The sequence below is a fragment of the Netta rufina genome, assembly GCF_964035555.1.
Source record: "Netta rufina genome assembly, chromosome: 4".
Lineage (NCBI taxonomy): Eukaryota > Metazoa > Chordata > Aves > Anseriformes > Anatidae > Netta > Netta rufina.
The window spans coordinates 5,942,451-5,969,186 of record NC_140127.1 but is presented as its reverse complement, the minus strand read 5'-3'; the positions used below and the strand labels follow the sequence as shown (position 1 = coordinate 5,969,186).

The following is a 26,736-nucleotide window of genomic DNA, read 5'->3' as shown; positions in this document are numbered from 1 at the left end:
CACAGGAGTTTATAGTTTATGAATACTTTAAAAAGTGTAGTTAAGTGCTCCAGAAATAACAGTAATAACAACAGCAGTACTTGGGCTGCTCGGCTGTTTATAGACCGAGTCAAAACAATCACTTGTCTGGGGAGAACAAGGCAAATTGCACTGATAAATTTACAAAACTCTATTTCTTTGCTTTACAGTATTCTCTTATGTTTTAGGCTGTAATTCTGTCTTTCTCAAAAGCTGTGTTCTTTCTTTTAGAGATACAAGATAATGGTGCAAGTTTCGTTTCATGTTTTACGGTGGCACACTTCTGGTACCTGGCAGGTGATCGCTGAACTGGTACAGTGAGTCAAAAATGATTCTGTAATGATTGATTTAATAATCATTTACAGACTTGGAGTTTTTACACTGAAATTATGAATAATGCTCAAAATTCTGGCATCATAAGAAAGTTCAGCTTGATTTTAAATCTGCTCTCATTGCTAGTTGCTGCTATTCCACTGGTTGCTCTCGTTCCAGTGTTTGCTACCATTGTGCCAAAAATACCATTTGCACGTCTCCTTTCCTGTATGTGGAGAAGAGTCTAGGTGAGCATCTACTTTTTCCATCATTTCCATGTTTAGGGTTCCAAGGCAGATTTTTGATTATACAAACTTTGACAGTGTGAGGCTCGGGAAACCTGTGTTCTCCTTGCAGAGCTAGCTATGTATGCTCTGAAAGAGATGAGCTGGGAGTTGTCTTAATACACGTTTGTCTTTTCAATGTGGTGAGATGATCTTCAGGTGTCATGGGGTGGGATATGTCTTCTTGCTGTATTAGAACTAGCAAACTAGGGCTTTGATCATCACGAAGGAGTTGCAAGCAATGCTAAAAATGGGTCTAGTCTCTGAAAATTCATTTTCAAGCATGAATCTTGACTCTCTGGAGATGGGAGAATATGGGGCAAGTAAAACAATCTCCTCATTGCACCGATCTCTCGAGTTATCTTCACTCTATTTTTCTTCTGTTTTGATCTGATCACTACTGTTCCTTACTCTACGGAATAAAAAGGTGTGATGTGAGATTTTTAAATCTGCTTCACCTCGTGTCCTGACAGTTCATAGAAGTGCAGAGCACAGGGAAGCAGAATCTGGCAAACAGCTGGCACATTCTGTTATATTTATGGGTTTTTGTAAGATTGTGTGCCAGAAATGACCATCCCAGAAAAAGATGCTCAGAAAGACGTCTTTGAACACAGTCTCTGCAGAAACCAAGTGGTGGTTGATGCTTTCTGTCTTTTACAGAAAGTAGAGCATGCAGCTATGCAAGTGGAAAACTGTGGTGCGTCTCGAGATATCTCATGAAAGAAAGAAAGGGGTTTCATTTGAGAGCTACTTCAGGCTTAAGATGAAAAGCTTAGGGAGAAAAGTTGCCATGAGTAGTTTTGTATAGTTTGTTGGTGAACTTCATAACGTTTCTCAAATGCTGAATAATCTTTGGGGCGTTGGTAATTCCTTGCCTCATCGCTGGTCTCGGCTTGGCTTTTCATTTAATGGGCTATTTCTCCCAATAGGAATGGGAGAGGAATAGAGGAGATGCAGGCAGTTGTGGTAATTTTATTTCATTGCATGTTGGTTGATGAATTCCTTGTCTCAGCACATGCCCAGGGTGATCACACGGCGTTTGGTTGTGTTGCACGAAGGCCTGTAGGAAAGGATGAGAACAAGAAAGGAGACGGCTATAAGAAAAGAGCATAAAACCTTACTGACTTCAAAATGCTAAAACAAAATCTGCAACACTGCCCCAGATGTACTCAAAGCGTACCCAGGGAACCTGTTGACTTTTAGGTAAAGTAATCTTACTTCGTGTGTTGGCATTAACAAAGCATTGCAAGAACAAGCTGAATACTTGAACGCGCTGACTTGTTTTTAAACCTGCAGCTGGAAGATGGAATGCGTGGAGCTAATTATTTTAGTTTTGGGGGGTCACTTGGCTTCCAGTTTCTGGGGTTTGGTGAAGTGATTGCTTTTCCAATAAGTGAAAAGTAATTGGTTCCATCTTCGGGCTAGGGATAGATTCCAAAAACAATTTTTAGAGTTTAAGTTTTAAATCTTGTCATTAGTTTTATTGTGGGTTTGGCTTTTTGTTGCTTTTAGAAGCAGATAATATTAATATTGAAGAGTAAGATACACCACGGTTTAGGTTTTCACTGTCTTGGTCTGTTCATTTTTTGATCTGGACAAAGTCTAATGTCTGGGCCAGTTTCACTAAACCACTATTTGTAAAACATTGGCATTTTGGGATAGTTTATACTATATGGCTAGTATTGAAGCTTGCCACTTTTAGGACCGTTCTACATTGGGTGATCTTGGGAGACGATATAGAAAAATGCCTGTTTTCTTACATTAGGGGAATGTAGCTACTTAGAAGATCCCAGCAAGCTGTGCTTTCTGTTGGAAAAAGGTGGGCAGCTCATTGAAGTCAGCAGACTGATGAGAAATGAAACCACTTGTACATACTGATAGCTAACTTCACAAATGTTTGAAGATAGAGCTCCATTACTGCTACCCAGTAGGTCTGGGGCAGTGCAGGTAACAAAGCAGGGATCGGAGGTCTGGGGTTAAGCAGATTTTGGGGCTGCAAACCACTTGGTCACCCTTTTCAGAAGGTCTGCTCCACTGTTGTAGCAGCTCCTTACTTGTTTTTTCCATGGCTTTTGTATACGAAGAAGGGACACAACTGTATGAAGTGATTTTAGTTGTTTTGGTTAAAAACAAATAAATAAAAAATCATAGTGCTATATTATTGCTATTTTAAAATTCTTTTAATTTTTGTATCGCCACTAGTTTTTTCTTGCGGGATGGGCAGGATAACAGAGGAGAAAAGCAAAAATTGACTAACCTTTGGTTGTTGCAATACTGATGGGTTGTTATGTGTTTTGTGTTTTATAGTAAGGATGGATCTTAAAAACAAACAAACAAAAAGGACTGTGCCTTTTTTGGATGCATTTTTATCACATTGCTTTACGGGTTCATGTGCAGCAGTGATTTCAGCCTGCTGGCTCTCTGTGTTAGCCTCGGAAATACCTATTCCTCTCTGTTATTGTTACAGTGCTAGGGCTCCAGAAATTTATTTGACAAGTGGGAAAATGTCTACCCATTGTAATCATGTAACTTTATTTCCAGATCTTCAGTTCATTAGCCAACTTGGCTAAAACCTATCAAATGTACCAATTCTGTTCGCTTTGAAGTTTTAGTAGCATTTTCTGTTGTTGTTGGCAAAGTTTCCCCTGTTAGTATTGCGCTCCCCTGAGAGACTATCGAGCTTGCAAGAAATCTTACTGGTATGCAGACAGTAATACCCCAGGCTTTGTATTATGCTGTGTTGTGCCATAATATTTTTATGTTTATTTCCATTTGATATCTAAATCAGTAACTTATTGGAATCGCTTTTTTCCTTTCTAAAACCCTCAGGATTTTTCAGACTTCATAAATAATAGATCCTGCGTGCTGCACATGGAAAAAAAGAAATCTCATTGCAGAGATGAATTTGAGTATTAAAATCACTTCAGTTGCCTCGTGAAGGTGATTCCTGCTGCTCTTCTATCCATGAGATTTTCTTGCTTTTAAAAAGAAAAATGTGTTGTGGATGGGGGGAAGGTGTGATGACAGTAACACTTCCTTCATCTTTTAGGAAACTGGTGTGTGTCGAACAGGCTTCCACTGTCTTAGATTGCAAAGAAGGCAAAAGAGTTGTTCATTCATCGCTTGCAGGAAGAATATAGCCCATGTATCATCTGTTGGACTACTGTATCTCTTTGGCTTTACAAGTTTTCCTTTGAGAACTTTTAATTACACTAAACCCAATTCGTTGTCAGCTCTGGTCCTTTATTTAAAAAAAAAAAGGGGGTGGGGAGTGATTCTGAGGAACTGACTTCTTATGCAGTAGAAGGTCAGTCGTGAAATGTAAGTTGCTACTGAGCAAAGCTGCTGTGTTGTGACTGGGATGAGCGTGGTGTCTGTTCACCTCCTTTCAGTTCTTTTTAAACTGTTTTGTCATCAGTGGGGCTTTTGTTGCCAATCCCAAGAGAGAATATTCATTCACATGTTAAAGCAGACTTACATGTAGGTCAAAGTGTTAGAATAATCTTGCACTAAAATGAAAAATTTTCTTGCCAATTTGGTATGAGAAGAGGCATTTCGGGGCTCTGGTAAGGTTTGGGAGCCGATGCGTGGATCTGCATCACTAGTTTCTTACCAGTTCTTTTTTCCCTTTGTTGTAGCTCATGGGCAAATTCGCAGGAATTACCTCACTGCTACTTCTGAAGATCTGCAGGGCATCTTTTCTTGCCACCTATAATCTGTTTTCTTTGTTGATTTACATAAGGCAGCTGTTAGCACGGATTCTTTTATCTTTTAGGTCCTGGGCAGAGGGTAGAAGCACCGTGCTGCAGATATGAGTGCCTGTATTTCATCATTCTGTTGCTAATACTTGCGTCTTTAGGGTTAGATGCAAATGTTGCAGGGAAGAAAGTGGATCATGTTCGGAAGGATTCAACAAATAGGGGCTGTTCACAAGGCATAGCTCATTTCTGGAATATTAGAGAACCCAGTAAAAGAAACTGAACGTCCTGGAAGAAAACTAGACAGCATTTATTTGTTTTCTTACACTTATTTTTCTTTGTATTTCCTGCTTCTTGAATTTGTTACTGACCTTCCATTGCAGTGGAAACAAAATGAGATGATCAAAATCAAAGCTAAAATAAATCTGAAGCTAGAAACCTGCAGGAAAAGTCATATTAATCAGAGAGGAGTAAAAATGCTGGTGAATTCTGCTTAAAAGTGAAATAACGGTGAAAGTATGCACAACCACACTGTGGAAGGTATTCATACCTTCTGAATCAATTCATTAGAAGTTTAGAAACTTTTGTGGGATGTTTCTATTTCCTTACATTCAATAAAATTCTGGGTACACTTCATAATTTTGTCAGATAAAACCAGGATACGATGTTCTTCAGTCTAACCTTTTCCCTTTTATTTCGTTTCCCCCCCACCTCCACATATTCGTGGTATTCTCTAAACCTTTCTTTTTCAGAAGGTGGAATTTTTCCTGTTTCGTGAAGCAAGAACATGTTTTCTGCAGCTGGGAAGAGAGTTGCTTTTCTTCCAAAATACTTGAAAGCAGCTGTCAAACATCAGATTCTGTTTAACATAGCTTTTTGTTTGGGCTTTGCATTAGGAGGTGGGAGCCCAGCTTGTTCGCTTAGCAAATTTTCTTACTCAGCAACTGATTTTAGAACTGCTTCATGTGGTAAGGGCTGGTAATGTTAATTACATCAAGAAGTAATTAATTTTAGACCATCTGTTATTTGTCTAGGTTTTTATCCCGTTTCTTGATAAAGATGGCAGCCAACAATGCGGTGCTGAACAGACTGGAGCAGAAGGGTGCAGAGGCCGATCAAGTTATTGAATACCTCAAGCAGCAAGTTGCTCTGCTGAAGGAGAAAGCTAGTAAGGAATTCTCTGTCTTATGATAAGCTTGTTAGCCGGGTGGTTAACATTAAATGCTCATCAGAAAAAATGAGAACGTGGACAACTTCATTGGTGCTGTCAGCCTTTCAAGTGTGTTTCAGGTTCTCAAAGACTGAGCTTGTAAAAGTAGCACCTTTTCACTGTCTCGTGGTTTGTGGGTATTTTGAAGCTGCTTATTCTGAAATAAAAAAAGCATGAATGAAGGGAGTGAAGGGAAGACCCAATGGCACAAAGAGATCATGAAAATGCAATATATGATGTTTCTCCTTTAGTAGGGGAGAAAGGCACTTGGGAAGGGTATGAGACTATGATTTTGCATGAATGTGTTACTGCTTTTTTACCACTATGGGATTCTCTAAAGAATATCATACCTTCACCTTTGATATTTTACACAGGTCAGTATCAGTGAATGAAGGTGCTCCATATTCCAAATGTGTTTAAGCTGCTTTTTTAGTAGGTTTCTTGGAATTTCCTCTTGTGAGTCAACTAAGGAGACTGAAAACTACTATATTGAGAGGCAACTTGAGTAAACAAATATTATGTTCAAAAAAAAAAAAGGGGGGGGGGAAATGCCAATTTTAACAGCAACAAAAGTTCCCAAAATATCTGTAATAATAAACTCCTTGAAAGTTGCCAGCTTTTTGGTATTTGGCTCACTACATTTCACTTCCTTCTTAAAAACAAAACCTTTTGCCAAGTAATGAATGCTAATTATCGAAGCCTATTGTTTTTAATATAGTGTCAAATTTAGTCTTGCAGGCATCGCTCCGAGAAGAGAAGAAGCTTCGTGTGGAAAACGCTAAACTGAAGAAAGAGATTGAAGGGCTGAAACAAGAGCTGATTCAGGCAGAAATTCGAAATGGAGGTGGGGAAAAAAGTCCTGTCTTGACACAAATTAGATTGAGTTTTTGGTCATGTTTTGGGCTATCTTACTACTATATCTTTTTGTGACCCTGTGGCATCTCTCATAAACTCTGGATTCCATGCCTATGAGAAGTTGCGTACTTCCAACATTCTAGTAAGCTGCAAGTGTAACAGGTACATGTGCCAAATCTTTATCAGACATGGAACTAGTTCTTTGTATGTTTTTGTAGCGGCGTCTTTTACAATGAGTCCCAAACTTGAATGATGTCTGAGCACTCACAATACCTTTAAAATGGCTGAAACTGACGCTTTTTGATAGTGTTGAGTGATTTTATCTAGTTTGACTGAAATCCCTATGGAAAATTGAGCCATTGTTCAATGTACAAATAGTGATTTATTAAAAAATCTATGGCAGTATAAAACTAGAAATGATGTCTTGAATTTTGATTTCATCCTTTGGTAAGACCAGCCTTTCGTTGCATTATTTTTTCTTTTTTGCACTCTTTTGTGTAGCTCTACTCAGCTCACACCATCATTATATAATTCCATACTTAAAAAAATAAATAAAGAAAGAAGGAAAATTGAAACTGAAATGTTTCAGATGTGGCATGCTTTCTTTAAAATTATTTCCAAAGAAAACCTCTTTTACCTTCAACAATTACTACTATGTTTACACAAGCTGTCAATGTGGTAAGGTAGTACCCAGTGTATCTAGATGCTAGCATTCAACCATACTTACTGTTTGCTCGTAAAACAATGCATTCAGTCTTCAAAAAGACTAATATTTTATAAATACAGATTTTTTTTTTCTCCTTTTGGTATGAATAAAGACCTTTCATGTACTAAACCGAGCCATTAGTTTATATTTCTCCATCATATGTTAGTCCACAGTAATTCTTGACAGAGACAATATATTTTGCATAATTTCTATTATGTCTGAGAGTGAAGTCTTAAGGTACATAGATTTTTCCAAGATGGGATTATACAACACAAAAAGAGTAAAGAAACTAATATTTTGCTTGATACATATCTTGCCTTCTTTATCTTTTTTTTTTATCCACAAGGCAGTAGAAATAAATTCAGATCTTTTATTTTGCAGTAAATTAATGTGTTTTAGCTGTGACAATATTAAGCAGTTGAGCACAGAAATCTGATGAACATAGTCAAGTGATTCTTTTCAGAGTTATTTTTTTTAAAAAAATAATGTTTTCCCATAAGTAGTAAGCAGCAAGCGTTTTTTTGTATAAATTTGATACAAGTGATTGAAAAAAGTAACTTGCGCAAGTTTTTTTGTGTTGGTATCAACAGCAAGTATCAAAAAACTCAGTGCAGTTCTTCAGAAAACGTGATGTCTAAGGTGTAAAATGAAGCATGTGTGCAGAATGTGGACCAGTATAATAGTGATACTAGAAAGATTAATCAATCCATCATTAATGATGGTTACTCAGTACAATATGTTAAATGGTGTTAATGAGATCCTTTGAAAAGTAGAAAGTAGAAGGAAGGTGATTCTTAAGTTGTCATCTGGTGAGATATATAATTCTGGAAATCATCTTATTATCAGGAATTTAAAAAGAAATACAGTGGAAACATGGAGAATTTAGGAAGGTGTGCTATTGACAGAGGCTTCAGATACTTTCTCATTTTGAGGCTTCAGATACTTTCTTAGAATAAGTTTTTTCAGACTCATTTTCTTTAGTAAATCAGAAGAAAGAGTTGGAGTGATCTGACAACCCTATTAAATTTAATTTTATTGGGAGAAAATTATTGGGTAGTATTACACACAATGAGCTAATAGCTAAAAGGAGGCAAACACAAAAACAAAATTGACCCAAAGGAACAGCATGAAGCTGCAACGGAGGAGGGTCAGGCTGGGTGTTAGGAAAAGGTTCTTCACTGAGAGGGTAGTTGGACACTGGGGCAGGCTCTGGTGCCGTGGTCATGGCACCGAGCCTGCCCACGTTCAGGAAGTCTTTGGACAATGCTCTCAGACACATGGTTGGGTTTTTGGGTGGTCCTGTGTGGAGCCAGGAGTTGGACTTGATGATCCTCATGGGCCCCTTCCAACTCAGGATATGCTATGATTCTATGAAACACAAATGAAGAATAAGGAGTTAGAGTGAAGATAACTAGATGTTGAAGCAAGCAACAAAAAGACTTTGTTAATATTTTTTCTTGTATTTAGCATTTTTTCACAATTTAAAAAATATGTAGCTGAAGACATTGTTCTTAATATCATAGCAAGAGGTCAGAATAGCCATATATAAATTGAGTTGTGATGTCTACTTTGTAACGTTGTGCTTCACTACTCAGCAGTTGTGGTTGCTTAGGCATTATAAGCATAATTTTCAGTCTCTACTTTTTCATTTACATTGAAAACTTAAAATGTTGCATTGTTCCAAGCTTTAATACCCTTTATAATGTATGTGTTTTTGTTTTTTAGTAAAACAGATCGCAGTTCCTCCTGGTACAACTGTTTCTACAGCTTCGTTTGCAGATGGTGATCCACAAACCACAGCAGTTACATCATCTCCTGGCCCAAAAGATCACATTAAAGGTGAAGATGAAGAAAAGAAAAAGAAGGAAAAAGTAGAAAAAAAAGGTATTTTAATTTTTCTTAACTGTGATAGGCACAAGCCATTTCATTTATGGAAGTACTTCTAAATCATTCTGGGGACTGAAAAAAACAGTTCATACAGCCATGGTAGGAAGAGTCATGTGCTAGCTCTTAAAATCTTGCAAGTACCTGAATCTAAGGCTGTCAAGCTGAAAAATCTTAGGTGGGTTATGTGCCAAACTTCTTTTAATATTACTGAACTCCCTTATCTGAAAAACAACTACAAACATATACCACTATTACCACCAAGAAAAAAAACAATCCCAAAAAACAAAGGGAGAACAAGGACACAAAGTTCAGAGAGCTTTTTGGCTGACTGGATAGCTTCTTTATACGAGGCTTTTACTTTTTCAGCTGCCTGTATTGACTTCTCTTTAACAAACTCTAAGAGAGAAAAAGGTATAAGAATCTGTTACATTTGCACAAAAGTGTAGGTGCGTGTCTTATTAATCATGTCTCAGAGTCATTATCTTATGCAAATTATTATTAATATGCTGTGAACTTATTTGTATATCTTATCAGTGCTTGTATATTATGGTTGTAGGGCACTGTATCTGTTTATTTACCTATTTTTCCTGATGAGTTGTAAGCAGGCTTATAAACTACTCCATATTTTTTTGGTGTACTTCAGCATATGACATGTCGATATTTTATGTAGCTGTAAAATGAAAGCAGAGCAGAAATCACATGTTAATCAGGCAATTAACTGTTCTTTGCTACTAATCACTGGCTACAGAACAAGTATTGGCTTGGTAAAGAAAAAGAAATCTTTCCTGTATTGAATTTCCCCTTATGCTGTGTAAACAGCTTACATTTAGAAAGCAATCTATTTGACTTCTCTCTTTCCAATACTGAATTTGGAAAAAGTTGAAGTATAGCATAAATGTTAAATAGAAGCCCTGAACAGGATAATTCTGTGGAGTTCAACATCTTATTGTAAACATGGTAATTAACTAGCAAAGTAGCTAACACGTAAAATTTGTTTTTTAGTCTTGGAAAATGACAAAATTACAGAATATCCCAACCCCTTCTGTTTTCTGTCACCTGCCTCACTTGTTTCCTCTCTGGTAATTTCCGTGTTCTTCAGTGCACTTCTTACAACCTTCATCTGTGATGCTTCTCTGGATTGATTCTGGGCTGACTCTGTCACTGGCCAGAGAACAGCTCTCTCCTTAGCCACAGCATTGGAGTGGGTTTGTTGTGCACATCTATGTGTGTGCTGGGTACAGATGTTTCCCTGTGTTCTCTTTTTTTATTCGGTGACAGGTTCCATTTTCCCTAAAGAGAAATAGGGAACTAGCATGTAATTGTTTGGCTCCTGACTATTGCAGAGGAATGCTATTAAGTGGAGAATTATTAGAAATGACATAAAGGATGAAGATAATGACTCTTTAAAAAATGATTTCATGCATTAAATGTCAACTATTTTGATGACATTTTTTTCAGTTTCACTTTAACATAGGGATACACAATAATTGCACTTAAATTAATAAAGCTCAGTCATTAGTACTTTTAATTCATCATATATGAACTGAAATATTTTTGAAGAGTTAAGTTTTTTTTTTTTATTTAAAAAAGCTGCTTTTCTATCTTTGAACATATGAATGAATTTTATCTTTATACTGGAGCAATGATCATGAATCACATAGGCTACTGTGTCCACGTTTGCTTTTTGTTCCCTAGAAAAGGGAGTTCAGTTCACGTTGATGAAGGGAATTTGGTTTGTGGTAATACATAAATTTGGCTGGATGAAAGAATATACTGATTTTAAGTAAACACTTTTTACGTGTTTCTTTATCCCCTACGGATTATTGTTCATTAAGCAAATCATGAATGTCTTTCAAACAGAACAGCCTTACATCCAAAGTGAATGTAGCTTGCTTGTCTCAAGGAAATGTCTAAATAGGAAGCGATGTATGGGGAATATTGCTTAACTCCTGTTTTATTGTATACAGTGTATATATAGGTGATAACAAACCCTTGTGTTACGATTGGATAAGGACTTATTACTCATCAATGGAATTTCATAAGCTATGAGCGTACTCACACACTGGTTTATCTGGGGAGTAAATAATGTTAGCTGAGGTCATCTTGAAGGGTTGCTGGGTTGCTTTGCAGCTGTAATGCTGCAGTTGCAGTTATTTAGCAGTGCCTGCAGTCAGGAGCTGTTGTGAAGCGCTCCTAACCTGATGGCTTATTGTCTAGTTTTCATTTGTTGGTGAAACACCAAGGCAAGACTTTTTGTTAATTGCTAATTATTAAAGCAGTACTATTAGGCTTATCAACATGGCCTTTGGCAGAGCATGTTTGTCACTTACATCTTAGCTATATTTAAGGTCAGGATGACTTCATTTTACAAGCAAGAAAACACTTCTGTCCTACAGTGAAAATCATGTGTAGTAGCGAATTAAATCGGAAGGTGTAAGATGGTTCCTTTCTGGAAACAAGCAATAGAAGTGCAAACTCCTTACTTGTCATTTGCATTTTGTACTGGATTTATACTTGATTCTGAGATTGTAGCTCACTTTTCCCTTGCAAATAGTTGCATATATGATTTTATACTAATTTTTGTTTCTTGAACCGAACTTCCTTCAACAGGTGAAAAGAAGGAAAAGAAACAGCAGCCTGCTGCTGGAAGTAGCGATTCAAAGCCTGTAGATGTTTCTCGTCTGGATCTTCGTGTTGGCTGCATCATCACTGCTGAAAAGCACCCGGATGCAGACTCTCTGTACGTTGAAAAGGTGGATGTTGGAGAAGCAAGCCCAAGGACTGTCGTCAGTGGTTTAGTGAAGCATGTTCCTCTGGATCAGGTATTAAAAACATTATTTACTGAGAACCTATCCCTTCCTAAAGGAACCTGTGATCATTGCCTCTTTATAGGGTACGTTTTCATTCTGCTATAAGGTTTTAATATTATAATAAAATTGTGCGAGTAGGGCTTAACAACATTAGTCAAAAAAAGGAAAAGTACTCCTCCCCCAAGTTAGTTCTTTTCTCCTTTCAGTGCTTCTGTCCTGGGATCTTATTCTGATTCCTCTGTAATGCCTTTGGTACACACTATACTTATAAATTAAGCAGATATGACTCTGCCTTTAGGTTTTCTTGTATGTAGTGGAGAATCTGTAATGAAGGTTTTGCCAACATCCAGACTGTTGAAACCTTTGCTTTCCATCTCTCATTATAGCCCATTGAAATTTTTGGCAGAGAGGAAAGCAAAGGGAAGGTAAATTTAACTTAAAAATACCTTTCAACAAGTGGCTTAAACAACTGTGGAATACAAACCATGTTTTTTACTCCCTTGGCAGGGATAGGGTCTGCCTCTATCTCTTTTTCAGTTGGTCTACTTCTGTGTTTGATAACCTGAGATTTTAAGATCTCTTTTTCCCTTCACACCTCTTCTAGAGGGTTAATAGGAGGGAGGAATTGAATGAAGGCTCCTTCGACATTCAAGTGCAAGCTTGGCAATTAAAGAAATGTTGTATTGAGCAACTGCAAGCTGGCTGTGAAGGAATTGATGTTAGTGTGGAAAAGCTATGCCTTTGAATGCCTTTTCATTCCCTATTCATGCCCCCTCCCCATGGTGAGGTTGCAAACGCAGGAGGCAGTTAAAGCTGTGTTTGTGGTTTTTAGGATACAGAAATTTACTGAATGGGAAAAAATGACTGAATATGATAACTCTTCTGCACTGGTCACCCAGTGGTATCCAATTACTGGATCTGCAGTTGGCACAAATTCAAATCTATTTAAATTTAATAAAATTAATAAAATTAAATAAATTTAAATGTTTTTAGCAGCCTGCTCTTGGGAAAGCATTTCGGGAAAAACAACTCTTAAAATTTTTTCTAAATAAACTTAGGAACATGAAGTGTACAGAATGTAGCAACAGTAACAGTCCTTTCTCTTTACCCTGCTTTCTGTATGAAATAAATAATCCAGAATACTCGTTAACAGAAAATTAGGTGTCATTCTTGCACATTCATTAGGAACAGTTTCTATCTAGTTTTAGTTTTGGCAAGTGTCTGTTAACAGGTCTCTGTAAATTCTTTGGGATGAGCTTCCAACTTTGTGTTTTTGCAGTGTACAGCATTGTGGAGTCCTGGCTTGTGACTATTGCAATATAGTTAATTAAAAACATATACATTATAGCAAGTACTAGAAACATAATTTACTAAAAATTCAGCCATTTATGATTGCTGTGTTTGCTATTGTAATGCAGCATTATTTGAGGCTGTATTATCTGATTTTACGTCACGTTGGGAAGCAAAACATGTATCTTCATTCACGTTTCAGTACACAGTGTAAGTCACTTCTAGGCGTGAACATTTCTCGCATTTATGTGCAGTACAGTGTTTTTTTGGTCAAGGGCAGTTGGAAGCTGCACCTTCTGGTATCACATTTAGAACCTGTCATCAGTAATAGGGATATGGTACAGGAACGTGAAGTGGACCGTGCTAGTACTGAGCTCTTTCAGCAGTAGCTGGTGACAACTGGAGAAGATTGTGAAACATTTGCAGAAATTGGCAGTATTTCTGCCACTGGTTTTGACTTTTTGAAGTGGATCTCCATGTGCTCCTAGCAACAAGGCCTGTCTCAGGCAGTCATTCTTGAAATTCAGACAGTTCTCAAGTATCTGTTTCTTTTTTTCCCTATTTATTTTCACTTCCTTAAATCCCATTTGATCTAAGAGCCTCACATCAATGATCAGAAGTGAAGGACTAAGGATGCAGGGCAAGTATCTTAAACTTCACAAAAAGAGAAGAAGAAATTGGCGAGGGCTTTTTGTTGCTATTGTCATTGCAACTTACTCTGTCTTTAAAGCAATCAATGTAGTAGTTTTAATTCCTATTCATTAGCCTGTCTGTCACAGTATCTCATTTTGAGATACAGAGGGATAGTTACTTAGCAATCAGTTATACAGGTAACTTCAAGGATTACCTAAAGAGTGATTTAACACTTGTACTTCCAGAATGAACTCTTGTGTTTTCTGTGTAGTAAGCATCAGGGAGCTTTGGCCTATTTTAGTTTGTTTGCTTCTTTTTCCCCCATGCTTTCTCCTTCATTCTACCAGGATGTTGGGAAAAAACACACAAAGTCAAATCTAGAATTACTTATGGTTATATGTTGTGTGCATTAGGAGTATGGGATTAAAGGCATGCATTTTTCTGTCTCAAAGGATGTTTTGGGTTTAATTTCTTTTCAGTTTGAAAGTGTGCTTTGTTTTCTAGGCTAATGTGTGACTATTCCCTCTATCATTTTTTTCTCTCTCATTTACTGTTATAGTTTTTACTAACATTCAAGGACAGAGAAGAAATCTGGTTTTATAATTGTTTGCTCTAACAAATTGCAGTGTATGGTATGTACAGCTGTTTTCAGCAGTTCAAAAATTTCAAAACATTTGGGTTAAGTAAGATAGAATTTAAGACTAAAGTGAGCTAGCTAACTGTGTAAAGCACCTGTATGTTTCCAGGGCACTAAGAATTTCTTATCTATGAGCTAGCCTAATCTGTAGAGTGTTTTTTAAATGGAGATTCTTTTATCGTACTATACTGAAAGTGGATTGAAGTGATGATTTTGATTGAATAAAGTGTGGGTGAAATGAAATAATTTAAGTCATTAGGCAATTAAGTATTCAAATCCTTCTGTTTTCCTCCCTCAAGATGCAGAATCGGATGGCAATACTGCTCTGCAACTTGAAGCCTGCGAAGATGAGAGGAGTCGTATCTCAAGCAATGGTGATGTGTGCCAGCTCCCCAGAAAAAGTGGAAATTCTGGCTCCCCCACCTGGGGCAGTACCTGGGGACAGAATCACTTTTGAAGGTTTTCCTGGTAAGCACTGGGTATTTGGGAAATGAGGAACTTGAAGGAACTAGGAGACAGCTGACCTTTGCAAAGGTGACATCGGTGTTGAAGCAGATAAAACAGTATTTTAAAGCCCATTACATTTTTGGTTGAAATTTTCCAAATTAGTTATGTTAAAATCCTTTATTACAGTGCTAGGATTGTGTAAGTAAAGGATTGAAAGTATTTAGCCACCTGCCAGAAGTTGGAAAATACAGAGAAATAACTAACTCCTGCAGGTTTTATGGTACTTCTAAGAAACCGAGCAATTTTATATTAGTTTCTCAAGTGTTTCAGCATTGCAGATGTTTGAGTAAATATGAACGCACTTTGCAAGTTGCAATTAGCAAACATAAAGCATGGAAATAACAAGTATCTTGCCCAGTGTCTCAGTTTAAGTGATGAAGCAGTAAGTTGATGGTTCCAGGTCCTCTCCCTAGGAAAAGTCAGAACTTGAGCTAGGCTTTTGTGCAGGAGGAAGGGTGATGCCTATGTATGAGAGGAACCTATAATATTCAAAATGGGAGGGGGGGGGGATTTTTTGTTTGTTTGTTTGAAGAGGGGGAGAAATGATTCCTTGGGTCTCCAAAGAAAGGGAGATTCCTTTCCACTTCAAATACATAATCAGTATTTAGCACACAAAAAATAGTAGAAATAATTTTGCATTGTTTAAATGGTGGGAACTCCAAGTTAGTACATCATCAAAATAGGTTTCTAATTCACAAGCAAACCCTCTGTGTAGAAGATTCCCCCTTTTGGTCATTCGAGCTATTGTAGGATTTTCATACGAGAAACAGCTCTACTCAGTTTTTCAACTATCAAACAAAGGAAGTTCACATGCCAACTTGGTGCTATGCTTTTGTTTTTTTGATAAAGGCAAGGATATCCAGGAGATGTAATTGCTGGTAGCAAGTAGGAGCTGCCTGCCGGCCCCTCTGTTAAAATTATCTGGCCAAGTTTATACTGCGGCCAAGGAATTCATGAAGCGCAGCATAGGCCAAGGCCTGCTCAGGATCACTACGTGACATGATTCTAAGAAAAAGTGGTCTGTAACTCCCAGGATTTCCTATCTTGGGGGAATTTTGAGTGTGTGCATTTATCAGTGAAGTGTTTATATCCTTTTCAGAATGAATTTGTTATTAAGAAGTTGTCTTTCACATGTAAGGCAAACATATAACTTTCAGTTTTATACAGATCGTATCAAACTTTTTAAACGATTGTGTCTGACAATTTCTAGATGCAGAGTAGTATTTTGATTTATAAGCTTCTTGGCAAGCCCTATGCTTCTTACACACATCTACATAAATACCTTTCATAAATACATATGTGTGCATATGTACATATATGTGTGCATTTTACGCACTTCTCAGGATGAAAATGTTGCTTGTGTGTATATATATATACACATGTATGCAATATATATATATATGTATGCAATGCATACTGAAATCTGAAAGGCTTCAGCAATTGTACTGGCTAAGCTGAAGGAATATTCGTGACCTCTAATTTTTCATCACATATCTGTGAGTAAAGTTAGATCAAATGGTAAGTGTGTGTCCTCTATTAAATGCACGGATCCACTCATACTACTCTGTTGTTGTGGAAATGGGCATGCAAGAGACAACATCAAGTTGCAGAGTAAACCCTATTAGTAGCTAAGACCTGCAAAATAATGGGAAAGGCAGTTTGTGTGTGTGTTTTGAGGGATGGAGGGTGACTTTTCTTTTCTTTGTCTAAGACATATCCTTACTCTAAATTTGTCTCGAGTAACTTCATATAGCTGGCATTTGAAAATCATGTAAGACCTGCTAGTGGTGCTGTTCTGTTATCCAGCATATCTATTCTTGCACATCAGGACTAATGAGGTAGATTTTATCAAAATAATAAAACTGACTCTGTTGTTTGACTTGCAAAAAGCTTTTCCGAGAAAAATACATTTATAGGAACATTTGTTTTACAATCATTGCCAGATGTATAAGATATACGGATATTCTGTTGACATTTTGATTCTTAAAAAGCCGTAGAGTATGCTAAAGGTGGTGTAGAAGTTGTACTTTAGTTCTAAAGTTATAACCTGTAGCCTGTGGTTATAAGGTTTTGTACGCTTCACAGCCATTTCCTTCTGACAGGGAGCCAGAGACACAGAGCTTTGGTAAGTGCCAAATGAATGCTTTTACAACCTATCTGAAAAGCATATGTATCCAAGGCTACAAATTGTAGTCTGAAATATGGCAGCTGTTTCCTAATATTTAATAAATAGTTGCTCACAAACATTAGCAGGTATGAGCTGGAAGGGAGTCATGGACTTTGAAACCATACCTCATGCTTAACAGTAAAGTGATATATCTCCTAGAGTTCCTATAGCAAACATGAAGAAAAGCTAGAGAGTAACTCACTGAGAAAAAATGTAAAGCACTGTCTTTTAAAGAAAATGCTTTTGTCCTCAACTGCTGGTCTTTAGCAGACACAACTTGTAATGAGGTAACTGGCACATCGTGGCATGCAACATGGATGGGATCTTGTGTGCGTTTGTAATCTAATAGTAATAGAGCAGGGCAAACTTTAAGAATGAATTCACATGCAAGAGCTCAACGGGATACAAATTAAAGCTGATGCATTTTTAGGATTTTGACAGTTTGTAGTTTTTTTAAAGGAACTGGAAACTTGTTAATAATGTCCCTTAACCAAGCAGGGAAGGCACTCCTACGTGGTAGGAGTGCCATACAAAATATTCATCAGATACAAGCTAATTTTCCTTGTTGAGTTTTAGCTAAACAAACAGTATCTTGCTTCAACCTCATTAAAACTAGTTGATCATTTTTCTGAAGGAGCTTGAGAGTTTTCTTAGAATGATTTTCAGTATTTTAGGCGAAGAAAGATTTGCTAAAGAATGCGTTTGTCTGGAGGACCACCTGTTCACTCAATGTCGTTGCATTTTAAGGGAACTTTAACACTTTAATCTTCAAGATATATTGGGCTTTTTTTTTGTATTAAGAACTTTATCAAATTTATATCCAACTTTCATGGGAAAGATCTGATTCGTGAGCCATAGAAAAATTATTCCTTCACATGTCTGTAAATATACCCTCCCACACAGTAATTGCTGTGAGACAGCAATTAACTGAAGTTTTCACAGCTAACTGAGAAACCTTCTTTCTAGTAGCAGTCTAATTAATGTCATGACAAAATTCTAAAATGCGAAAATGCCACAGGAACCACAAGTCTATTATGTAAATTATTTGATTTAATGCTAGGTCTGGTTTAAGAATTTTTGTCATTTTGGTCTTTTGGTCAATACCTAGCTCTTCAAAGCAAGAAAATGCTAAGACTGCAGTGCAGTGGTTGGTCTGTATTTAACAGATTTCTTTAATCAAAGCTTTAGTGTATGGGTGCTTTCCTTCAGTTGCGTAGTTATATTCCATGGTGGGCATTGTGGTATCAACTTTTCATAAAGTCTTTTCGTAGTTACTGAGTTGTTACAGAGTGGAGACGTTTCTTGCCTATTATGAGAGTTTCTTCTGTAATACTTAAACTATTAGACCAAATTACATATTTAACAAAATTTGGGACCTCTTATTTGTTTCTTTTTATGTAGACTGGGAAGCTCGTTAAACCACTACAAGTTTGAATTCATTTTTAAATGTCCTTCTAAAGAATATTTTCTGAGGGAAAAATGTGATGAGGGGAAAGCTTAGGAAAATACACAGCTTAAAACTCTGGTAGTATTTAAAATTGGTGCCTATGCTAATCTGAGTTCACCACAGATCCCAAGAGAGTTGAAATGGGATTGAAAAGAAACTTATTAGCATCCAAAATGTGTTTTTTATAATAAAAGTCAGGTTTTGTTCTTACTGGGGAAAAAAAAATCACTTGCTTTTTATGTTTGAGGAGGGGGGAAGACATGCACAATGGATCATTTAACGTTCTGTTTAATGATTTTATTAATTTGTATGCATTCACTTGGTCTAAATCCAAGTCTGTCTCTGTGAACTTAAGCATTGAGTAGGATTTCAGTTTCTTTGAAAATGCACAATTGGCTCCGAGTGATTAGGTTATTAATAGTACTGCTGTTTTTCTTTTAAATATTAAGTACACTGCAGTTGTGAAATAACTTGACTGCGTTACTGAATGCTGCTCTGGCAACCCTAGCCTGCTTAACACAGAAGTCTGGCCCGGTACGCTTCTCATGCACAGCTGCAGATGTAGAACTATAGAAGTTAGGCCTGTCTACAGGCTGAAATAACTTCATATTGCAAGAACTGAGAATGTGAGTAGACTGAATTACTGAAAACATTTAAAGAAGAAAATAAGGCAGGTTGGAATGAGAGTAGTTCACTTATTCACGCTGGTCAGTCAGTCAGGAATACACCAAGCAGTAATAACTCATCCAACTACTAGAAATGTAACTTGTGCTATAAACCTACAGGGTTGTGTTTTTTTTTGTTCCTGAGCTTTTGGGGACATTGAGTAGTGGAAGATGTGAGTACTTTACATCCTGCTCACATAGAGAACTTTTCATTTTGCGTTTAAGAACTTCTTGCTCCCCTGAGAGGATCTGAGGGAAGATCTGTTTGCCAGGATTTGTTGTTTGAATCTTGCTTTCCTTTGCAAGGAAATATTGCACACCTAGCTTTTAGCAAGTAAAAATACGTGCACAGCATCAACAGGTTATAGATAGTATGCCACCCCCTTCACCATTTAAATGTGTTCTGATCATATTTGAAACAAGTCTTGGGGTTTTCCTTTGTCCTGCTTGTGTGTTACACACAAGAGGTTAAGAGAATCCAACAGCATTATGATTAAATAACTTTTTAAAATGAAATCATGTTTTTGTGTAAAAGGATCTGTATTGTATTAAAATTCAGAAATGACATTTGCTTGACCTTTGATTGGAAAAATGGTTGTCTTGTTTAATCTAGATTATATTGTCAGGCAGCAGTTTTTTTCAGTATAAATATTTACCATGGGGGATCTTATTTACTGTAGTTGTTTCATTCCTATATTTTGGATTTTATGCCCATTTATTAAAAAACAGGAAGAAATATTTGACTCTGGAATACTTCACTTTTCTGAGTAATGAGTTTGGACTTTAAAATATTACTAAAAGAACCTTTTTTTTGTAGTTATTAGAAATTTTAAAATAGATTTCCCAATGTAGTTAGGCTGTCCCCCTGTAGGGGATCAATAGTTTACCATGGTATACGCGTGGAGACAGGTGATTTACAGAGACTGAGGCCAAAATTGCTGAGATACAAGTTGGCCCTTAATGCTACTGTTATTTTATGCACCTGAGCTGATCCCTAAATGGTACAAAAAGTAACAGAAAATCGTTGAAAATTGGGGCTAAAATTATATGTCAGTATCCTAGTTTTAGACTATTCTTGCCTATGTTCAGTATTTCTCACCTGTAAAGGCAAAATAAATTTATAAAAATTCAGCAATTCTTAAGATACATAAGCTGCGTCGTGGGGGTAGTATGTTGCTCTATGTTATCCTGTGGTCCACATCTACTTAATTCTTAGAAATCCTTTTGCTTTTAGGTAATGTTTGTAAACTAACAACCAGCAATAGTTTTCTATTTTCTATCTAAATAGATTTCTTCGTTTTTGACAATAGTAGTAGTCTGTTACTGATGCTTTTTTCCCTGAAAGCCCAGCATTTTGAGAGAGGATCTGGAGACATTTCCTAGACAGTCCCTAATTAAGATTAAAGTTTCCATTTTGAGACTCGCAGGTAATATTTTTTTCCCTTAAAAGTTTTTACACAGATACCATGTGAGCTTTCACAAATGCATATTTATGCACATGTGCATAAATAGATCTCTTGCTCTGTCTTCTGTATTGTGTGCTATTAGTTTTATTCTTTGTTTTGAAACAGGAGATCCCGAGAAGGAACTTAATCCCAAGAAGAAGATGTGGGAGCAAATCCAACCTGATCTTCATACCAATGACCAGTGTGTTGCTACATACAAAGGAGTTCCATTTGAAGTGAAAGGGAAAGGTGTTTGCAGGGCAGAGACCATGGCAAACAGCGGAATTAAATAAGTGGTTATTAGCCTGTTCAGATGTTGAAATGGAAAGTAACGAGAGCACAATAAAAACATCAATATATAACCCCTCTGAAATGCATGGCTAATATGTTTTTTGTTTGATTCCTCTTCCAGAGATACAGAATGTTCTGTCTGTAATACTTTAACAATTCACTCATTCTCCATATTTACTGTCCTTGAGGTTGTGTTCTCAGCAGTCAGTAACCACACAATGTTCAAGACTTAATTACCAAAGCTCGTACATGGTATAACTGAAGGCTGGGAAGCATCTTTTCTAGACGGCTGAAAGTTTTAGAGGATCCATGAAGCACGAACATCTCAATAAGGAAAACTTTCTGCCGTGTTCCTTGTGTGATAACACAAGGTGGTCAATTAGAAAGGTACAGCATGAGCAGTTGGTCAGTGAAGACCATAATTAGTTTAGTTCTTCTTGTTGTCTTTCAAAGGTTTCACTTCTCTCAAGAATTTTTCAGTTATATTATAAACTGCAAATTTTGGTTTTGGATGTGTCATCTGAGCTGTCTGTGGGCAGTTGTAATGGGAATATAAAACTATGTCCTGTTACGCCCTAATACAAACACATTGACATACATCAAATACGTTGTTTTACTATATTACCTCATCTTTTCCAATTCGATAGTGCCAAATGACAGATATTACTACAAAAGGCTGAATAGCTAATAGATGGCCGAACAATGTTAGTCAAATACCCCCCCCCCAAAAAAAAAAAAAAGGTTTCCAATACCTGAAACACATTTAAAATGTATTTTTCTTGTTTTAATGTATCTTTGAGTAATATTTTATGCAGAATATGTCTTGGTTTTAATAGTAATAGCTATCTTCTTTGGGTTTCACCATTTGAATTACTCCATAATACATTAAGAGCAGTCACAATGGCTATGGGAAAATCCTCAATTTACTCCTTTTAATTCTTGCCTTGCAATACACTGAAGTAACCATTTTAGATCAATTCACAATTAAACCTTTTAAGCAACTATTTAGAGGTAATTACATGTTTGAGCATATACTATTTAATTAACCGTCTACAGCCTAACTACTCAAACAGCACTTTTCTAACCACTGAAATAAAAAGAAACTTACCCAACCTGAATTTCACAGGCTTTGAACTTCATCCCATAATCTGGGAGACGAAAACAAAATGATGATGATAGAAAATTGAAAGGAGCAGGCACAAAAGAAAAGATGAACAGGTTTCTTTTTGGATGCGTTTTGTATGTGCCTATACAGTTAACTGTGCTCATTTTCTATGCATCTGGGAATCAGCGGTAGTAATTAGCACATTTTAAATGTGCTGAATAGCATTAGGCATGTGGGAACTATTTTAACTGCTTTGTAAACTACATATCTGATAATATCTTATTAAACGATATTCTTGAAGTTGAAAATCTCAGTTTTAATTATTCTTGAATCAAGGTAAGGAAACAACTTTACAGTAGATAAATCTTAATTTTTAATACTGGAAAACTTTTTACAAACAGCAGATTTCAGAGGAACTTATGAAAGCTCCAAAAACTGAGCAGAAATGTTCCTTCATTCCTTACAGCCTGAACTCATGCATTATTATATGCTTTCTTTTTCTCCAGCTCTGTGTTTTATCTGCAATATACAATCAAATGTAGCATAAAACCTTACTCCTCACTGTGTGCATGTTAGGTATTAGCACTATTAGTTTATTAGTTACATTTACATATATAACAAATTAGCACTATTTTGGTCTGATTGTGTGGTTGAAGCTAGGATTCTGGATCTGGTAGCATGAGGTACTACTCTGTGAAAGGCATGTGGTTTGAGATACTAAAGAGATATTTCCAACTGTGTGTTCCAAGGTATTTGGTATAGAATGGTTTTGGGTGTGGAATGTTCCAATTGCTGGCTTTTCTACTGTTTTATTTCCATTAAATGTTATCAACTGCAGAAAATAGACACGAGTACCCGAAAGCTAATTTTATTCTTCATTGTGTTTAAATAGAAGCACTTGATATTTATTCTGTCTTATAAAATTCAAGAGCTTTCGTAAGACAATAGCTCTTTCCTCTTTAATTATGCTCTTCTGGTTGTCTAGAAAGACATATTTATGCTGCACTGAGCTCAACAGGGACAACAGGGTACTTGAGACACTGTGCAAATACGCTTCCTCACTGAATCCAGCTTCTTTGGCCTTGTCTGCATGAGTAAGTAAAACCGCAGTGAAATCCTTCCATGTGGGACCCAGAAGTTCCTGTAATGAAAAACAAATCTCAAGTAGATATCTTTTCTTGTTCACTTTACCCAATCCCACCTCATATACTTATGTATTAACAGACCAGAGTATGTTCTTTTCCTGGCAGTAATCCAATTCATGCTATTTGAGTTGCTGAAATTTCAGGGGGTTTTGACCTTTGAAGAAAATGACGTCCCCACACAGTGGAAATAAGTGGTCATGCAGTGCTAGCGGTTCTTTGTTCTCCTGCTACAGGTGTTAATAGAGTTAATATATATATGTGTGTGTGTAAATAAGGAAAATGGTTGTTAGCTACAGCACATATCAGCATAACATGTAAAATTCAAGTAGTTTATTGTTTCTACATATCTATATTTCTATTTATAGAAGCTCTTTGGAAAAGCTTTTACAAATCACCTTGCATAGAATAAATAAATAACACGTTTTTCTATAACGCTAATTTCAGTAACAGCTTTATCCCCTAAAACTGAACTGTTCCCAGCAATTCAGGAAAAACACAAATCAAATGCATCAACTTAAATGACGGCTGGGGAGTTTGTCTTTAACTGCAGTGGTTCATCTGACGGCAGGGAATTTAGAAAATATGCTTTTTTTTTTTTTTTTTTTTTTTTTTTTAAAAAAAACTCTTGCAGTTAGATGTTTACTGTATTTTGGTATAAGTTCTCTTAGGAAGAATTGAGGTATAGGTTTTAGGGAGAGAGAGTAGTGCCTTGATTTTCTGTGTACTCAGATGAATTGGTGCTAACATGAATTCTGAAATCAATATCTACCACTTTCCTAATTCATTAGACTATTAAAATAGAAATCGAAAGAGATTTAAATAAGTCTTCTGTATGAATTACTGATATACCATCCTTAATATGCAGATGATTATTCCGAGAACTGAATGCTAAAGGTAGTCCTTATGGTAATTTATTATGCAATGACATACTGAAATATAACAATTGTTTGTATTCCCAGCACTCAGACTGCTGTCCTGCCCTATTTGTTAGTGGCTGATGAAATCATAGCACCTAGTATTTTAAGGGGTTAATAACTACAATAAGCTGAGAGTCAGTTACAATCACAAAACATAATTAAGTGTTGCTTTCTCACTTTTTTAACATGCTTTATTTCATCTCCAGTGGGGGTTTTTGTAGCTTCATTAAAGGAGAAGGGTATCCTGGCATCCCTTAAACTTTTAATGCCCACATGGACTTGATCCAAAACAATCTCAGGATGATTTTTCATTAGCTTAGGGTAAAAATATTAGCGAAAAATATCGAGTCCTCTTAAGTATCTTGAAGTATAGAGGAATGGGAGAACTGAATAAAGAAAAAGGGTAATGCTGAGAACAAATATATATGTATCTGGCAATGAGGAAAAGTGCTGTGAAAACTTAACAACTAACTCAAACTACTGGGAAAATGAGGAGTAGCCTAGCAGTACAGAGTAATCATGAGGAAAGTGAGAACAACTTGAACTGGTGTGTGTATATATATTTTTTTAGGTAATGTCATTACTGCAGGTGATTCATTACAAGGAAGTCCCTTCAGTCTTAAAGATTTTTAGAAAGTTAATGTGTGTAAGATGGATGTGAAGTGTAATACACAGACTTTAACAGTGGTTGAAAGCCTTGTTTTTTTGTAACTCGTATAAACAAACCTCTCTGATCTGATCAGATAGACAAACTGAGCAATATCCCTTTGGTCTCCTTTTCATATGCATGGTAATGAAAACATTTCCACAGAAAAGAAAGCCATTCCATTTCAGTGTCTCTCCCTCCCACTTTTCTTACCTACTTCCAAAAAAAATTTCCCCCAGAGGAGAGATTCAAAATACTTGCTTTAAGCCCTTTACGCTAGAAATTTTCATTACCTAGCGTAAATTTAGGCGAACTGTCTAGTTATTCTCTCTTGAACAGACACAGCAGTAATAACAGTGCAGGACAGAGCTGAGCATCCTTGCCCTAGGTCAGTCAGATTTCCTGCATGATTTTGGACCTGTCATATTCTGCTTCGGGCTGTGTTGTATCCTATACAGAGCGCAGAAGAGTAAGGTAACCAGACCTTTGCTTCGTATAATGTTTCTCTTTAACAAGCTAGATCTGTCATAGTAAACCTTTAACTCATTTCTGAGAGAGAAGTTTGCTTTGATGGGTAAATTTAATTCCTAAATCCTGTTGTGCTGAGTCCAAGTACAGCAGACAGCAGTTGTTAGCTCTCTTCTCAGTTTAGTGTGGTAAGTGTAGCTCTGGTTTACAGTTTTGGAGTTGGGCATGGTGTATATTTCAAATAGTGGATAGGGAAATGTTCCCATTTTCAGCTGCACTTCTCTAAACTTGCTTCTGCAGTGAACTCCTCCATAGCTATTTTCAGCCACAGACAAAGAGCCCCCATTGTGGGCAGAGGCTTCTTCCTATTTACTTATTTGTTACCTGGATGAACTGAATGGTGTGTTCGTTCTCATCGGGACACAGAGGCAGGTCAGCCCGCAGGACCAGAAGGGCTAGATGCAGGCCTTCCTCCCTGAAGTGCCGAGCCAGGGCTGATCGCACCGCCTCTCTCACCCGCTCCTTGCTCAGGCTGCTGTGGGGGAAGCCTGGAGTGTCCAGCACCCGCACACGGAGGGCGAGCTCGCAGCCATCGCGCCGTGTGATCCCCGAAATGTGGCAGCTGCGGCCCAGGCTGCAGCACGTAGTCACGGAGCTGGGGGAGAGCCGGCTTTCGAAGTCATCACTGCCTAGCAGGCTGTTCCCAGCAGCGCTTTTGCCAGTCTGAGTCCTTCCAAGGACGACAAGGTTGATTGTCATCTCGTTGCTGCCTGCCATTGTCTATGCTTTTAGCCACAAACCTGTCATTAAGTGAAGAACAAATAACGTGAGCTGTTTGAGATGACAACTTTAAAAACACTCCAGCAAAAATGGCAAAACTTGGTGTCTTTTGAGTGTCCTTCCCTGCCTGAAATATCTGTTTACTATTGCTAGACATTCAATACACCGCACGCATACCTCTGATCCAAGGACACGTCTTTGTCCTCCAGTTTGCTGCTTGGGAAGAGCGAGACTCCCTGGTAGCTTGGTGGGCTGCCCTCCTACACTGGTGGAGAATGAGGAGCTGGGAAAGAGTCAGATCTGAGGAGCTTTAGGAAGAAATAAAGCAGATAAATTTAAGGAGAGGCAACAAACAAGGAGAGCAGGAGCTGAGAAACAACCATGGAAAACAGCATTGTGAGAGAGTGTTTTATGAAAAGAAGGAAAATTAGGGGAGAAAGAATTGACAAATGTGTGCTGCTGATAGTAGGTGACTGTTTCAAGAAGTAAATCTTCACATGCTTTTAAGAGGGGAAAAAAGGGTGGTATGGAAGAAGAAGCTTTTAAAGGAGCACTTTTCCCACACTGGAGACTGATACTAAAGCAGTAAGAGACAGTAATTCAAAAGAGCTTTCTGATGCAGGGAAACAAATACAGGAAGGATGTCTTAGTGAAGAAAGAAGGGCTGAAATAGGTAACGCTGCAGATTCTAACTCCAGGTCAAACTGAAACTTCGGAAATCTATACAGTCTTTCACAGCACAGCGAGAAAGAAAAGTGTAAGCTAGTGGATAGAGAGGGGAGATAAGTAAGTATTGTTTCCAGTTAGTATTAC

General features: G+C 37.2%; 2 protein-coding genes across 5 annotated transcripts in view; one reads left to right on the top strand and one right to left on the bottom strand.

Moving 5' to 3' along the window:
* AIMP1 (aminoacyl tRNA synthetase complex interacting multifunctional protein 1) overlaps window positions 1-22,643 on the top strand; it is a 34,132-nt gene extending 11,489 nt beyond the window's left edge. For 2 of the 4 annotated variants that reach the window (XM_084286468.1, XM_084286470.1), the window contains exons 2-7: window positions 5,347-5,480; window positions 6,253-6,366; window positions 8,809-8,967; window positions 11,581-11,792; window positions 14,640-14,808; window positions 20,698-22,643. In XM_084286468.1, coding sequence (XP_084142594.1) covers window positions 5,372-5,480; window positions 6,253-6,366; window positions 8,809-8,967; window positions 11,581-11,792; window positions 14,640-14,808; window positions 20,698-20,864 — 930 coding nt within the window. In that variant the 5' untranslated portion in view covers window positions 5,347-5,371 and the 3' untranslated portion in view covers window positions 20,865-22,643. Of the gene's footprint in view, window positions 1-1,798; window positions 1,818-5,346; window positions 5,481-6,252; window positions 6,367-8,808; window positions 8,968-11,580; window positions 11,793-14,639; window positions 14,809-20,697 lie in introns of those variants that run through there. The other 2 variants (XM_084286469.1, XM_084286467.1) reach the window with 2 other exon arrangements.
* Window positions 22,644-22,835: 192 nt separating this feature from the next.
* GIMD1 (GIMAP family P-loop NTPase domain containing 1) lies at window positions 22,836-25,920 on the bottom strand (the record flags this gene model as incomplete). Its single annotated transcript, XM_084285493.1, has 2 exons — window positions 22,836-23,108; window positions 25,528-25,920. 2 exons carry the CDS (start codon window positions 25,918-25,920, stop codon window positions 22,836-22,838), a joined length of 666 nt encoding a protein of 221 aa, XP_084141619.1.
* Window positions 25,921-26,736: the final 816 nt, after the last annotated feature.